A 13,638-nucleotide genomic window follows, 5' to 3' on the forward strand; every position below is an offset into this window, starting at 1 on the left:
GCAACAGACAAAATAGAGCTGGCGGAGCTTTCGAAGCTAATCAATAGGCGTAAAGTAGCCGACATAAGAAAGTATAATATGGAGAGAATTGAGCATGCTCTAAAGAACGGAAGAAGCCTCAAAGCTATGAAGACAAAACTGTGCATAGGCAAAAATCAAATGTATGCATTAAGGGACAAGGAAGGCAATGTCACAAACAATATGGATAGAATAGTTGAGGTAGCGGAAGAGTTCTACAGAGATCTGTACAGCAGCCGAGACAGTCAGGATGATAACGTAAGAAGCAGTATTAGCGCAGAGAAATCTGACATCCCACCAGTATTGACAGGAGAAGTAAAGAAAGCCCTAAAGGGAATGCAAAGAGGCAAAGCAGCTGGTGAGGATCAGGTAACATCAGACCTGTTGAAAGATGGTGGAGAGATTATGTTAGAAAAACTGGCCACCCTGTATACGAAGTGTCTCTCGACGGGGAGGATACCAGAATCTTGGAAGAATGCCAACATTATCTTGATCCATAAGAAAGGGGACGTCAAGGACCTGAAAAATTACAGGCCCATAAGCTTACTGTCCGTTGTCTACAAACTATTTACAAAAGTAATTGCTAACAGAATTAATACGACATTAGAGTACAATCAACCAAGGGACCAGGCAGGATTTCGTACAGGCTTCTCAACAATAGACCATATTCATACTATCAATCAGGTGATAGAGAAATGCGCGGAATACAACCAACCCCTATACATAGCCTTCATAGATTACGAGAAGGCATTTGACTCAGTGGAGACATCAGCAGTCATGCAGGCACTGCGGAATCAGGGCATCGACGAAGCCTACATAAACATAATGGAAGAAATCTACAGCGGCTCCACGGCCACTATAGTCCTCCATAAAGAAAGCGAGAGAATCCCAATAAAGAAGGGCGTACGGCAGGGAGACACGATCTCTCCAATGTTATTCACCGCGTGTTTACAGGAGGTTTTCAGGGCCCTAGATTGGGAAGAATTAGGGATAAGAGTTAATGGAGAGTATCTCAGTAACCTGCGATTCGCTGATGACATTGCATTGATGAGTAACGCGGGAGCTCATGATTACTGAACTGGATACGGAAAGTAGAAGAGTAGGTCTGAAAATTAATATGCATAAAACTAAAGTAATGTGGAACAATCTTGGCAGAGAACAGCGCTTTGCGATAGGTGGAGAGACACTGGAAGTTGTAAAGGAGTACGTCTACTTAGGACAGGTAGTAACCGCGGAGCCGAACCATGAGAGTGAAATAACTAGAAGAATAAGGATGGGATGCTCATTCGGCAAGCATTCTCAAATCATGAATGGTAATCTACCACTATCCCTCAAGAGAAAGGTATATAACAGCTGCATCTTACCGGTACTTACCTACGGAGCAGAAACCTGGAGACTTACAAAGAGGGTTCAACTTAAATTGAGGACGACGCAGCGAGCGATGGAAAGGAAAAAGAGACAGGAAGAGAGCAGAGTGGGTCAGGGAACAAACGGGGGTTAAGGACATCATAGTTGAAATCAAGAAGAAGAAATGGATATGGGCCGGGCACGTAGCACGTCGGCAGGATAACCGGTGGTCGTTAAGGGTAACTGACTGGATTCCAAGAGATGGTAAACGCGTGAGGGGGAGACAGAAAATTATGTGGGTAGATGAGATTAAGAAGTTTGTAGGGATAACGTGGCAGCAGAAAGCACAGGACCGGGTTGATTGGCGGAACATGGGAGAGGCCTTTGCCCTGCAGTGGGCGTAGACAGGCTGATGATGATGATGATGATATATATATATATATATATATATATATATATATATATATATATATATATATATATATATATATATATATATATATATATATATATATATATATATATATATATATATATATATGCACACATTTATTATGCATGCCACGAGACAGTTGCTTCTAAGATTTCTAGCTAGCGTATGACTCAGGGCACGCGAGATATGCAAAGCAGTTCGCTTTCGTGTATCTGTATGCATCTGTATGAATGATATTTCTTTCTTCAGTTCATAACCTCCATTTTTCGATTTTGCAAGTTGTACCATCATCTGCTGCAACCACTTCTATAATCACTAGAACAGTTTTCGTTCCAACAAAATATCACCCAGCTTGTGTATCGTCTCCTGAGGAGTCGTCGGCATCAAAACGCGCACATTCCTCCACAGAAACGGGGAGCTCGTTAACTACTCCAGATTGGTTCCACTTATTTTTTAAATCAAGAGTAGCAACTTCGAAAATGACGTTAGAGAAGGAGATGATCCTGCTCACCCGCCTTACAGAAACGTCATGCATGTGCCATATATGAGCCTTAATTATAGTTTAGTAATAGTGAAGTTAATTATAGTTAAGTTACAGTAATATGTTATGTGGCAATGTCAAAATATATTGGAGGTGATACAATACCACGTACGCATTTGTGCATAATGGTCATTACGAATAAATAAACATGAGGTCAAATATTTAGAGTGCATCGTACGTATGACAAAGCGTAATGTGGGTCGTTGCAAACTTATCGGCGACCCTGGCACTTTCGCTTTTTGCAGCGATTTTCATCACTACAGCTAAGAAAAGTAACGATCAGCCGGTGTTCGGCTGCTGACACAGTGGACCAACATTAATAATTCGCAGCGACTGCCGGCGCCTCCGAAGGAGCAACGTGCCTGCGCTGCTGAAGTGTCCGCACGTCAAAGGGCACGTGCTCGAAAGGGAGCCAGCCGTCGCCAGTAGGGCTCCACTCAGCTGTCGGCGCTCATATCAGCAGCAGCGAACGAGAGTCGAAAGGGGGGAACAGCGCGCGGCGCAAGAAGCCGCCAGCAAACAAGGCCGCGGGAGCCCAGGTGCGCGTCTCGTCAGCAGGCCCGGGCTCCCAGGTAGGCAGCGCCGTGTTTGTCTAGAGAACGTTCCGCCCGGAGATCATTCTGATTAACAACAGCAGCCCGAGGCGAGGAACGGCGCTTCCCAAGACAGCGCGCTTCGACAGGCAACAAAACGCGCGAGAACCGACAGGCAAGACATAAAAAAAAAGAATGCATATAAGATCCACGGGGGCTCTTTTGCATTCCGCGCCGGGGGGGGGGGGGGGGGGGGGGGGGCTTCGCGCGGTCCTCCGCTCACGTCCCAGGCTCCAATCGTGCCTCGAGGTGGCAGCAACAACGGAGCCAGCATCAGCCGCCCCCGGACGACTCTCTGTTTGGTTAGCGAACGGCACCGAAACTTTCCCGTGGCGCACGAAGATATTTTTGTGTTTGGACTCCGGCCCGAGAAATCGGGGCGACAGCGCGCAGCCCGTATTTATCCGTCGTCCCCAAGGACAACAACAACAAAGCAAGCGCCGCGTGCGTCCAACTTTTTGGACCCGCACGGGATGCGCGCGTCCCATTGTTTTTCCTCTCGCGGCGCGAGGTGCGCGCTCCACCGAGGCGTTGTTATTCAAACGGTGTTACCGCTTCCACGGCACGGCCCAGAGAGCGCACACACTTGCCGACACCCCACCGCCCCCAATCGGGGCGAAGAAGGCACTCGCTCTACAAGCATACGTCAGCAAGACGCTCTGGCGCACTATTGCGGGCCGCCGGGGGTCATTGTCAGGCTGCGATAATCTTTATCGGAAGCCAGAATCGTTCGGGACTCTCTGGTCCGTTTTTCGTCGCACGCGCGGGGGACTGTGGGCGGTTCGCGTGCGCAGTTCATGCGCCGTTTCCTCTTAGGCGCTCTCCTTGTTTCCAAGCCCTCGCCCTCGAGTGACGCCTCGGCTAACACGCGTTTTCTTTTAATAGGTCCAGCGGAGCCAGTCAGCCTGCAGAAAAGAGCTGGCGCAGCCTCGATAAAGCCGCCTTTCGGGACACCCACGGTACCAGTGCGCGAAACTCGTCCCGCAGACGCGACTGAACCTGCCAGACGGGCGCCATGAACGCTGCGGCGTTGAGCGCGCTTCTCTTGCTGCTCGTCCAGCGTGCGGCGGCGGACTGCGTCTTCCGGGGCCACTGCGCCAACGACGAGGACACCGACAAGGCCATTCCCTGCGCAGTCCGGCAGAAACCCGCGCCCATAGGCGACGACTCCTCGTGGCGGCTATTCTCCGACGTTTGCCCGCAGTTGGCTGCCGAAGTGAAGGTCGACCGCGCCGTGTGCTGCGAAGTCTCCCAGGTGCAAGACCTCGCCCGCGAGCTCGAGCAGCCCGCGAGACTCGGCATGACCAAGTGCCCCGCCTGCATGCTCAACTTCAAGGACTTGATGTGCCGTATGACGTGTTCACCGAAGCAGTCGCAGTTCCTGGCGGTCAACGCCACGGGCAAGGCTGGCTCCGGCCCGCACGTCGCTGAAATGGTGTACGCTCTGCGGCCCGATTACGCCCAGGGCGTCTACGACTCGTGCAAGGATGTACGCAGTGTTGTGCTCGGCATCAAGCTCATGACGCTCATGTGCGGCGGTCGCGTTCTCGGCTGCTCGCCCCAGAAGTGGCTCGATTTCCTTGGCTCTACATCGGCCGAGGGTGGCTATTCGCCCTTCAAGATCCACCATGTCATCACCGAGCACCCGGTGGCTCCCCTCGGCCGGCCCCTGACGCCCCTCGCGGCCCCTTTCTTGATGCCCTGCTAAGGATGAACCCTCTTGTACATCAATCGATTTTAGTAATGTAAAAATAAACTGTATTTTATAGTTTCCTTGTTCTTCTTTGTGAGCAATGCACGCATGAGCAGCTAAGCTTTTGAAGCTCCTCTGCGTTCCAACTCCTGCGATGCAGCCCAGAAATGGGTGCTTCTCGCAGACCAGGGCGTGACCTCCTTACATCAGACAGGCGATATATATTTCCGTGCTCGTTTCAGCGTTCGCAATGTTCTCGCTGGAACTTGATTGTCCCTGACTGAATGTGTGCATGGCAAACTAGTATATACGATGAAATGAGCCTGGTTAATTTGAATGTATCGCGAAACTTTCCACGGAATGCAATCCCGAACCGAATGTCAGTGACGTCGACAATATGGTTACGAGGAATTGAATGCATGCGTACTCTTTCTAAGCCATTCTAGCTCGGCAGGTGGTAGAGGAGAGAGAAGAACAATGCACAGAAATGTTCAAAGGTAAACTATAGCGCACTTCATCGTATAGCTTCTGCTTGAGGATAAGCTTGTACTATTTGTCCTTCGTGAGTATCTATTAAAAGCGCTTGCAACAATCAAGGAACGTAAGTAACAAGAAACATGCCTTTTCCTTTGTACTTTTCTTGTTTTACGCGCTATCTAAATTGTAATTACTGGATAAATTTATTATCCGCCATAATGCGAACACTCCAAATAAGCGAAGCGACTGTCGTTTATTGTTAGCAATACGTCTTCGTGTTTTCTGCTTCCTTCTCTGGTCACTCTTTAGCGCAATCTTCGTGGCATTTGGTAACATCCGCGCACTCACAAAGATTGCGTTATTTGCAGCCTTTCAGGCGGACGTCACTTTTTTCTATAGTGAAATGCGCTGGCATTAGGCGGCTCCATTTTTGTGTGGTCCAGCACATCGCTGTTTCCAGTGAGCGATACCTTAGCGACAGTACAGCGTACAGACCCGTGGCTTCTGCGATATACATATTTTTTTAAACATTTTATTATTCTTTTTTACTGAGGCGGCAAGAAGGATAACACAATACCATTCAGGCGCATCGATTGATCATATAGCTTCTTTATTTTCTGTTAAGTTTTGTCTGCTTACTGCGTTGCTTTCTTTGGAGCATCTCATGCCATTTCTCTCGATTCTGCGATGGCGTACGTCAGAGAACGAGCCGTGTGAATCAACTTCTCTGTAGTATTTTTTTTTTTTTTACCGCAAAGTCAGACAGCCGGCAAGCGTGCACTCTTACGTTGAAGTGCCGAAGCGGATGTGCGACATAGTTCTAAGGCAAGTCCATGATCTGTGGAACTCGGGCGAATGGCTGGTGCATCACGATGCTCTCGCTTAAACCTTTCCCTACCGAAGACGAGCTAAGCTCATCCACACAGTTTGTACCGCTCCTATACCGAAGACGATCGAGCTGGGCTCGTCCGCGATGAAACAAGCATTTGGGGGCGCCGAAGTTAAGCTACCCTGATTCATTTTGCCGTGTTCTCTTTGGCTTCAACAGAGAGCGCGGTAAAAAAAAAATTAAAACGCGCTCAAAGGATGCGTTTTGATCGAGAAAGGACTTGATTCATGTAGTTGGAATCAGAAAACGGCGTCCTCCTCTGTGCGCGAGCGCTGCGCGCGTGCCGGAACCACCCCGCTCCGAAAAAAAAAAAATAATAATAATGCCCCTGTTTGCCGAAGTTTCGTGAAAGGAAGCATTTCACTTCTCGTGCGAGTGTGGCAGCGACTACACATAGCACCGTAGTTTCTCTAAATCATCGGATTCGGACGACGAGCGCGTATCGACGTATCGGCCGTGGACGAAAGATGCAAGCTAACCCCCACCGTGGCGTCCAAGGTTTGTTTTCACGCACTCGCTTCCTTGCGCTTTATTTTTTTTAGTTTCAAAGAGACGTTTTCTGCACCGAGGACTGGAGAGCTTAGGGCCCTTTCTGCGGTCCAGTGCAGTGAAACCAATCCTCTGCGCATAAAAAAGAAAGAAAAAAGAAAATATTTTGCGTGTATCTTGCGATTAAAGCGCCTCTGAATAATTTTTTAAGTTGTTTCAAGACACGTATGATCACACAGGCAAATTAAAAAAAGCAGTATTTTTGCATCGATTTAGGCCAAAAAACGTCGTAGGGACCGGGTTAGTCAGCCATGAGTGTGTAGCGCTTCCTGACAAAGACGAAATGATAGCCCTTCTTGCTCCTTGCGACTCGTTATCTCCAAGACTGGAACGAGAGGTTAAAGTTAAGTGTTTTCGGAATGTGGAAGAGATAAAGAAGAGATAATGACGGAAGTAATGAAGGTCATCAGTTTGCAAAAGTGGCAATGCAGTTGTGAACAGTAAATTAGCGGCGAAGCAAGTCTATGACAGCCCTAAGAGAGAGTACGTTGATAGTGAGTAATGTTTTAGAGTATTCAAATAAAAAATAACAATTCTGATTCCATTTTGGTGTCGCCTCGTATGCATATATGTGATGGTATATGCAATGTTATACAAGCACGGACACGTGACGCAGTTTATTTGCTTTTTGTTATTTTGGAAGTGACGTCACGGCAGTTACTGTTTGTGTTACCAGAATTGTTCCCCTGTAACGCGCACGGTGAACGGCCTGTCAAACGCCGTGTTTTGAACTTACAGACTTCTTTGGAAGTTTCGACAACACGCCCACGCATATCTGGATGGATGCGCGAGTCCGCATGAGTGCGGTGCTGACGTATATTTGTAGGAAAATTTTGAGTGGTTAGGAACTCGTGCAGATTGTAATGGCAGGTGTGAGTTTGTGTGCGCGGTTTCCTATACGCGCAATGCAGCAACGCTATACGTCTCCCCTACTTAACAAACTAGTCTTGAATCGTGTTCTTTTCCAGCACGGTCGGGCCCGTCACTTCGCAAGCGGTAACCAACACAGCGCGCCTATTACGCTACCGTAGTAATTAACCTGCCTTCGATCATTGGAGCGTAGCGGTTCGTGGTGATATCTTAACAGCATCGCAGATGAACACGCTTGCTTGTGAGGATGTTTGCACTGATAATCAGATAAGCGATCGTATACGCAGAGAGAGCCTCCGGGCAATAGTCAAACTATCGCCAAATATAGAGATGAAGCGTATATGCACATAAGAGTGCATAGGCTTTATATAACGAACGCCGGTAAGAGAGAGTGGCGAATTCTAAACCGTGTGATCACTTACGAAAGTTGCAACGAACCTTGTTAGGGCGTGGAGACACCGCGTAAACTTCTGTGTATATAGACGCCATCGTCAATCAATTATACTTTATAAGTAGGGCTCCATGTTTTCAGTTAAATCAGAAAAAAATCCGATAAACACTCACCGGTCAAATTTTTGAGAATTCGAATTTCTCCGGTAAACTCCGATGGTAACGGCCAATAGCTGTTCCGTTCTTTATCGATAATAATATCTGGGGTTTAACGTCCCAAAACCACGATATGATTATGTGGGACGCCGTAGTTGAAGGCTCCGGAAATTTCGACCGCCTGGGGTTCTTTGACATGCACCCAAATCTAAGTACACGGGCCTCAAACATTTTCGCCTGCATCGAAAACGCAGCCGCCGCGGCCGGGATTCGATCCCGCGACCTTCGGGTCAGCAGTCGAGCGCCGTAACCACTAGACCACCGTGGCGGGGCCGTTCTTTATTGAATGAGCATGCTCGAGTGGTCATTGAACATCGGCCGGTTTGGTCTGTATAAACTTTACCTCACGTCAACGGTATCTTCTAGACCGCACCCATCGCACATTTAAGAAAGAGCTTTTGACGCGCACGGAGCAAGAGACGCCAACGAACATGTAGGGCCCGTGTGAGCGCGAGACGACATCTTGATATACCTCCCCCCCCCCCCCCCCCCCCTCCCCCCCCCCTCCCCCCCCCCCCCCCCGGCGGCACTGGGGCGCGCCGGATGACATCGAATATAAGGAGCTCGTAAAGTATGCTTGCGTCTATTACAACAGGCTTTAGGGTTGTAATACGCACAAACGTAGGCGTTCTGTATTCAATCATTTGTGCTTGTGTGTTCAAACCTTCTATAGAAAACTAAAAGATCTTTCGTGTGTTGTGATGTTTTCATATCATTTGATCTAAGATATTAGAGTGTTGCGAGTCATGCAAAATTAAACACCGAATGTCGAAGAATTGGGGATTTACGAAAGATAAACTCCGATAAGCGCCGAATTGCCACCAAAAATTAAACTTGGAAAAACACCCTCCGAATTTCAAGAAAAATAAACTCCGAAAACTCGGAGCCCTATTTATAGGCTTACGTGCCTTGCGTCCTTACAAATCCTTAATCCTTCAGTCTTGAAATCATCGCAGATTTAATTGCAGGGGTTTGTTCCCAGAGGGCCGCCGCTGTTTTTGATGTACTATATGCCTACCCTAGGGTGCGCATGTGCCTGATAAATTGTTTTTGCTTATTTATTTATTTATTTATTTATTTATTTATTTATTTATTTATTTATTTATTTATTCGCAGAAACACCTGCCTTCTTAGTTGAGGTGCACTTCTTTCGATACTAACTGAATTTTAAATGTTAGAATAACAAAAGGAGAACAAGTATTTTTGTTCACAAAAATTTATGACTTCACTCTAATTAAAAAAAGAAATCCTGAGGTTTTACGTGCCAAAACGAGGATATGATTAGCAAATAATGCAAAACAAAACGAAACCTTATATAAGTGACTAGGCATTGCGTGCAAGAAATGTGTTCCGCAGGCCTATCTCTTTCTCTTGAGTGGGAAAAAAAAGAAAAGGAAAAAGACATAGAATACCTCTTGCTGAAGTGCACCAATCATACTTTTTAAAAAGGAAGTAATATATATATATATATATATATATATATATATATATATATATATATATATATATATATATATATATATATATATATATATATATATATATATATATATATATATATATATATACTCAGCTAACAATTTCGCGCTCTTTTGAAGTGGCACCATGTGGGAATATAACTTCGAAAAGAAGTTTTGCGGTCAAGTAAAAGCCATGACTTCATGCGTATGAAAAAGGAAACCTGTAAGGCAGTGGGGTCAAGTGACGCGTTTGCGACAGTTACTGCGCATCTTTTTTGTCATGTGGATGCCATTCTTTGCGCCTCAGTATAAGATCGCGTTGCTGAAAACGAGGTCGCGGGTTCAATTATAGCGGACGCGGTAGCCCCATTTTGACGAGTCCAAAATAAAAGAGAGAGAGAGAGAGAAAGAAACGCCCGTGTACTTAGCCTTCGGTGGTAGAAATTATACGACGTGCTTCAAAATTAGATTGTTGTTTTCCTTCCATAAATCAGAGTTCACCGAGGACAAAGTACATGCGTCGTCGTTCTGGGGCAATGATGCCAGTTAAAGTGTTTACTATTTCTCATCCGTTTAAAAAATTCCTGCGATAGATTGTGCGTCAGGTGATAAACACGGCGGCATCCACGTATCCTCTCCCAATAGCTACGCCGGCGGACAAGCGTGGAAATCACTTTCCAGGTGAATGGAAGCCTGCGAATTCCGACTGTAACGTCTTCTAATCAGCCTGAATCTCCTGTTGATAACGAGTATTTGCAGTCCAAAAATGATGACTGGAGAAAACGGCAGCAGGATCCCGATGCCACCGTTAACAGTGCCCCGATTGGCTATTCCAAGTGATTTTTTGGAGACCTGTATCTGTGACCTGTCGAGCTTTTGCATACGGTTTCAAGCACTTTCCTGCAGCATGTGTATATACCTATATATGGGTAGCGTGCCGTATACTATATTTTGACTGCGATGTATACAGTCGCATTGTTTATAGTGTGGACATTTATTCTTGCTTCAGTTAAAATCGCTTTGAGATTCCTTTGTTGGTAAATCCACTTCAGTTTTGTCAACACAGGAGGCACTGGCATCGGTGGCGATATACTCGTGGCGTTTTTCCAAAATGTGCTTCCCCGCTACCAACCACATACGTATACAATAGCAAACGCAATCTGTTTCTCCCACACTGAACCTTTCAAACTGCCTAGCATTCTTAATGACAAGCTCCATTTAGTTGCTTGAAGGATGACTAAGAAGAGCTTATCAGCTTGAGTACATCTTCTCAAAGTATGTTGGGGTCGAGTACATACCGTGGCGCCGTCTACCGTCAGCACCGGAGTGGCGTAGCGGCTTGGAGCACGTGCTGAGCGCCTGCTATACACGGCAGCGCCCGCTGCGCGAGAATATAAAGCTTTCTCGTTTAAACACAGTCGAAATAATCAATACCGAAGAAGACGGTACTTTAGCTAACGTACGAAAGGTCATGATGTGCCCGGGGTGACTACAAATAGCCATTACAACATCTTGTCCTCAGTAGTAGCAGTGTTAAAAAAAAAAAAAGAGAGAGAAAGACACAGCAATCTTGGTTAAGGTTAGGAATTACGCCCTCCAGCAGGAGTGCGCGTTAATTGGATTTAGGATACAGAAAGCGACACGCGAGGGGGTGGGCTGAGGGGCTAATAGAAATTGACCTGCTGCTCTAATAGGCGGGACAGCGACGAAAAAGAATGATGAAATGTGATCATGAGAGTAGAAAGAAGGCATGTATATACAATAATAACGACAATCTGCAATGCTTTGCAAGTGTAAAACATTCCGGCCTTCGTGATCTTGCAAGCTCACAAAACATGCGTTTCACGCCCTGCAAAGGACGTGTATGTTCGTGGGTGTGTTTGTATGTGTGCATGTATATACACACGCAATATTGAAAAAAATTTGAGTGGGTTTGAACCCCCCCCCTCCCCCCTTGTCTACTCTAGTGGCCTGTCCCCTTACTGCCGTCTCGGCGTTTCAACCATTTCAACCAATCCGCATTCGTATAGCACTAGCGACCCCGTTCTATGCCGTTGTAGAGCAGATCAAGCGCCGGCACCGCTGTAGCTAGTCTTTTGAAAGCTACTCGTGCGTCATCCTCAGGCGCGTCAGCTCGTTTATCGCTTCAGATGACTGGCAGCTGATGAGATACGGCTCCGCGAGACCGTCGCGACATGTACACCTCCTTCTCCTCCGCTGCGCATGCTCGAGCAGCGGAGCGGAGACCTGTATAACATAACTGTATATGTAGCCCTCTCATATGCCTTCTTCGGGTGCTGAGATATAATGTGACTGCAGCGCTGCTGTTTGTTCGACGTGGCAGTTCCCTGAATTTATATTCAAGCGGCGCACTCGGTCTCCGCCAACTCGTGGCAGCGTTCCTTTCGTTTGATCTGTTCGCGCGCCGATCCTCCTGCTTTAATGTTTCCCGCTTAAGGCCGCTAAGAGTTTATGTACGTTCAGCAACATAGTTACTCACCGTGTTTTCGTTTGAAACATTTTTGCAGGGTTCGCAGTCACGTTCACTGCTAGCGCAGAGAGGTGTATGTCGCCCTGCGTATAATGCGGTGCTGTATCGCCCTGCCGGGGGTCTTGACGAATGGGCCTGCGCATGAGTCTAGCCAGGACTTCTCGTGAAGGACGACAGGTTGCTTTCGGAAAGATCATTCATCATTATTAAATAAGCTTAGCGCAGCATAGGAAAGAACACAGACCGAAGGCATGGAACAAGACGCGACAGGCGCCACCCGCGGTGCGTTCGTTTCTTGCTCACGTATCTTCTTTAGTAAAAGGCTTTCCCCTTCCCACTCTCTCTCTCTCTCTCTCTCATTCACAATCAACCAAACGCATGTTTGAGTACGATAACATGCAGGAACTACCTTGCACATTTCAGATCGATGTTTGTCGCCAGCCTATCTTTCTTCTGAAAGCACCACTCGACACCGGGTGCATGGCGGATGTTTTTTTTTTGTTTTGTTATGACATTTTTCGGGAGTAGCTTGATTTGGACATACACTTCCACGAGCCCCTAAGCCAGTCAACGTGTTTCTAGCGAAGAAGCTAAATTAAACGTACATGTTCTCATAGTAATAACATCTAGGGTCTTACGTGCCAAAATGACGATACGATTATGAGGCACGCCTTAGTGGAGGGCCCCGGAAAGTTTGACCATCTGGTGTTCTTCAGCGTGCGCTGACGTGGCACCGTACACGGGCCTCTATAGCATTTCGCCTCCATCGAAATGCGGCCTTCGGGTCAGTAGCAAAGTACCGTAAGCACTGTACCACTGCGGCGGACTATACATAGTCTCAGGATTGTAACTGTTTACGGCCTCGGCAAAAGGAAGCAAAAAAGTCGGCCTCTTTGAAGGAATTCCTCAATGTAACGGGCTCCAATTGTTGCGATTCGAGGAAAATATACAGACAGAATTAAAAGACAACTTTAGCAAAAATGCACCGTTTCAAGCGCTAGCATCAGGTTACGCATGCGACGACCGTCCCTTAGAACGCTGCGGAACGTGTTGCATAGATATATAGTCCGACTTTGCGTAAAATTATTGCTATGCGTTCAAATAAAGCATGTGCTCACGCGGATATGTTTGTGTTGCCTGATAGCTATGCTATTGATTTGAGGATATTGATTAACTACCAAGCGTCAGGAAGAAACAATCTGCGCTTCGCTTAATGACCTTGACATTACATTCCTGAACTGGTTATTTCCACCTCACTTTTCTTGAAGTTCTGTTTCTTAGTATTTTTGTTTTGTCCTTCGTTTCGGACATCGCCCCTCGCGTGTAGCTTAAAGGGACACTAAAGGCAAACAACAATTTATGTCACAGTGAAAGCTCAATGTATGACAACGTCTAAAACGGCAATATTATCAAGAACAGTGCCCTGCTTACCGAGAAATTAAGCTAAATGTATCACACGGCGTGCGCCACGAGTGGGACATTTTGGGAATGATCCCGATGACGTGAGAGCGTCCGACTACAATTAATCAGTAGTAATCAAACTAGCTACAATAAAAAAAAGAAAACCTTCCGTGCATCAAGAGACGCAATAAAAATCTGCTTGTTCGTTTCTCTTTGATTCATGGAAAAAAGAACCTCTTTGGCGTTGCCATACGGAACGGCGCGCGTGGT

At 46.7% G+C, this 13,638-nt stretch overlaps 1 protein-coding gene and 1 long non-coding RNA gene across 2 annotated transcripts in view; one reads left to right on the forward strand and one right to left on the reverse strand.

The window, feature by feature from the left end:
• The window catches only part of LOC125756359 (uncharacterized), a 277,981-nt gene that overhangs the window by 20,371 nt on the left and 243,972 nt on the right, over positions 1-13,638 (reverse strand). The gene's annotated exons all lie outside the window — the stretch shown is intronic.
• Positions 2,780-4,703, forward strand: LOC119376247 (NPC intracellular cholesterol transporter 1). Its single transcript, XM_037646152.2, has 2 exons — positions 2,780-2,911; positions 3,818-4,703. Exon 2 carries the CDS (start codon positions 3,948-3,950, stop codon positions 4,638-4,640), a length of 693 nt encoding a protein of 230 aa, XP_037502080.1. The 5' UTR covers positions 2,780-2,911; positions 3,818-3,947; the 3' UTR covers positions 4,641-4,703.

The sequence above is a fragment of the Rhipicephalus sanguineus genome, chromosome 1 (assembly GCF_013339695.2).
Source record: "Rhipicephalus sanguineus isolate Rsan-2018 chromosome 1, BIME_Rsan_1.4, whole genome shotgun sequence".
Taxonomy (NCBI): Eukaryota; Metazoa; Arthropoda; class Arachnida; order Ixodida; family Ixodidae; genus Rhipicephalus; species Rhipicephalus sanguineus.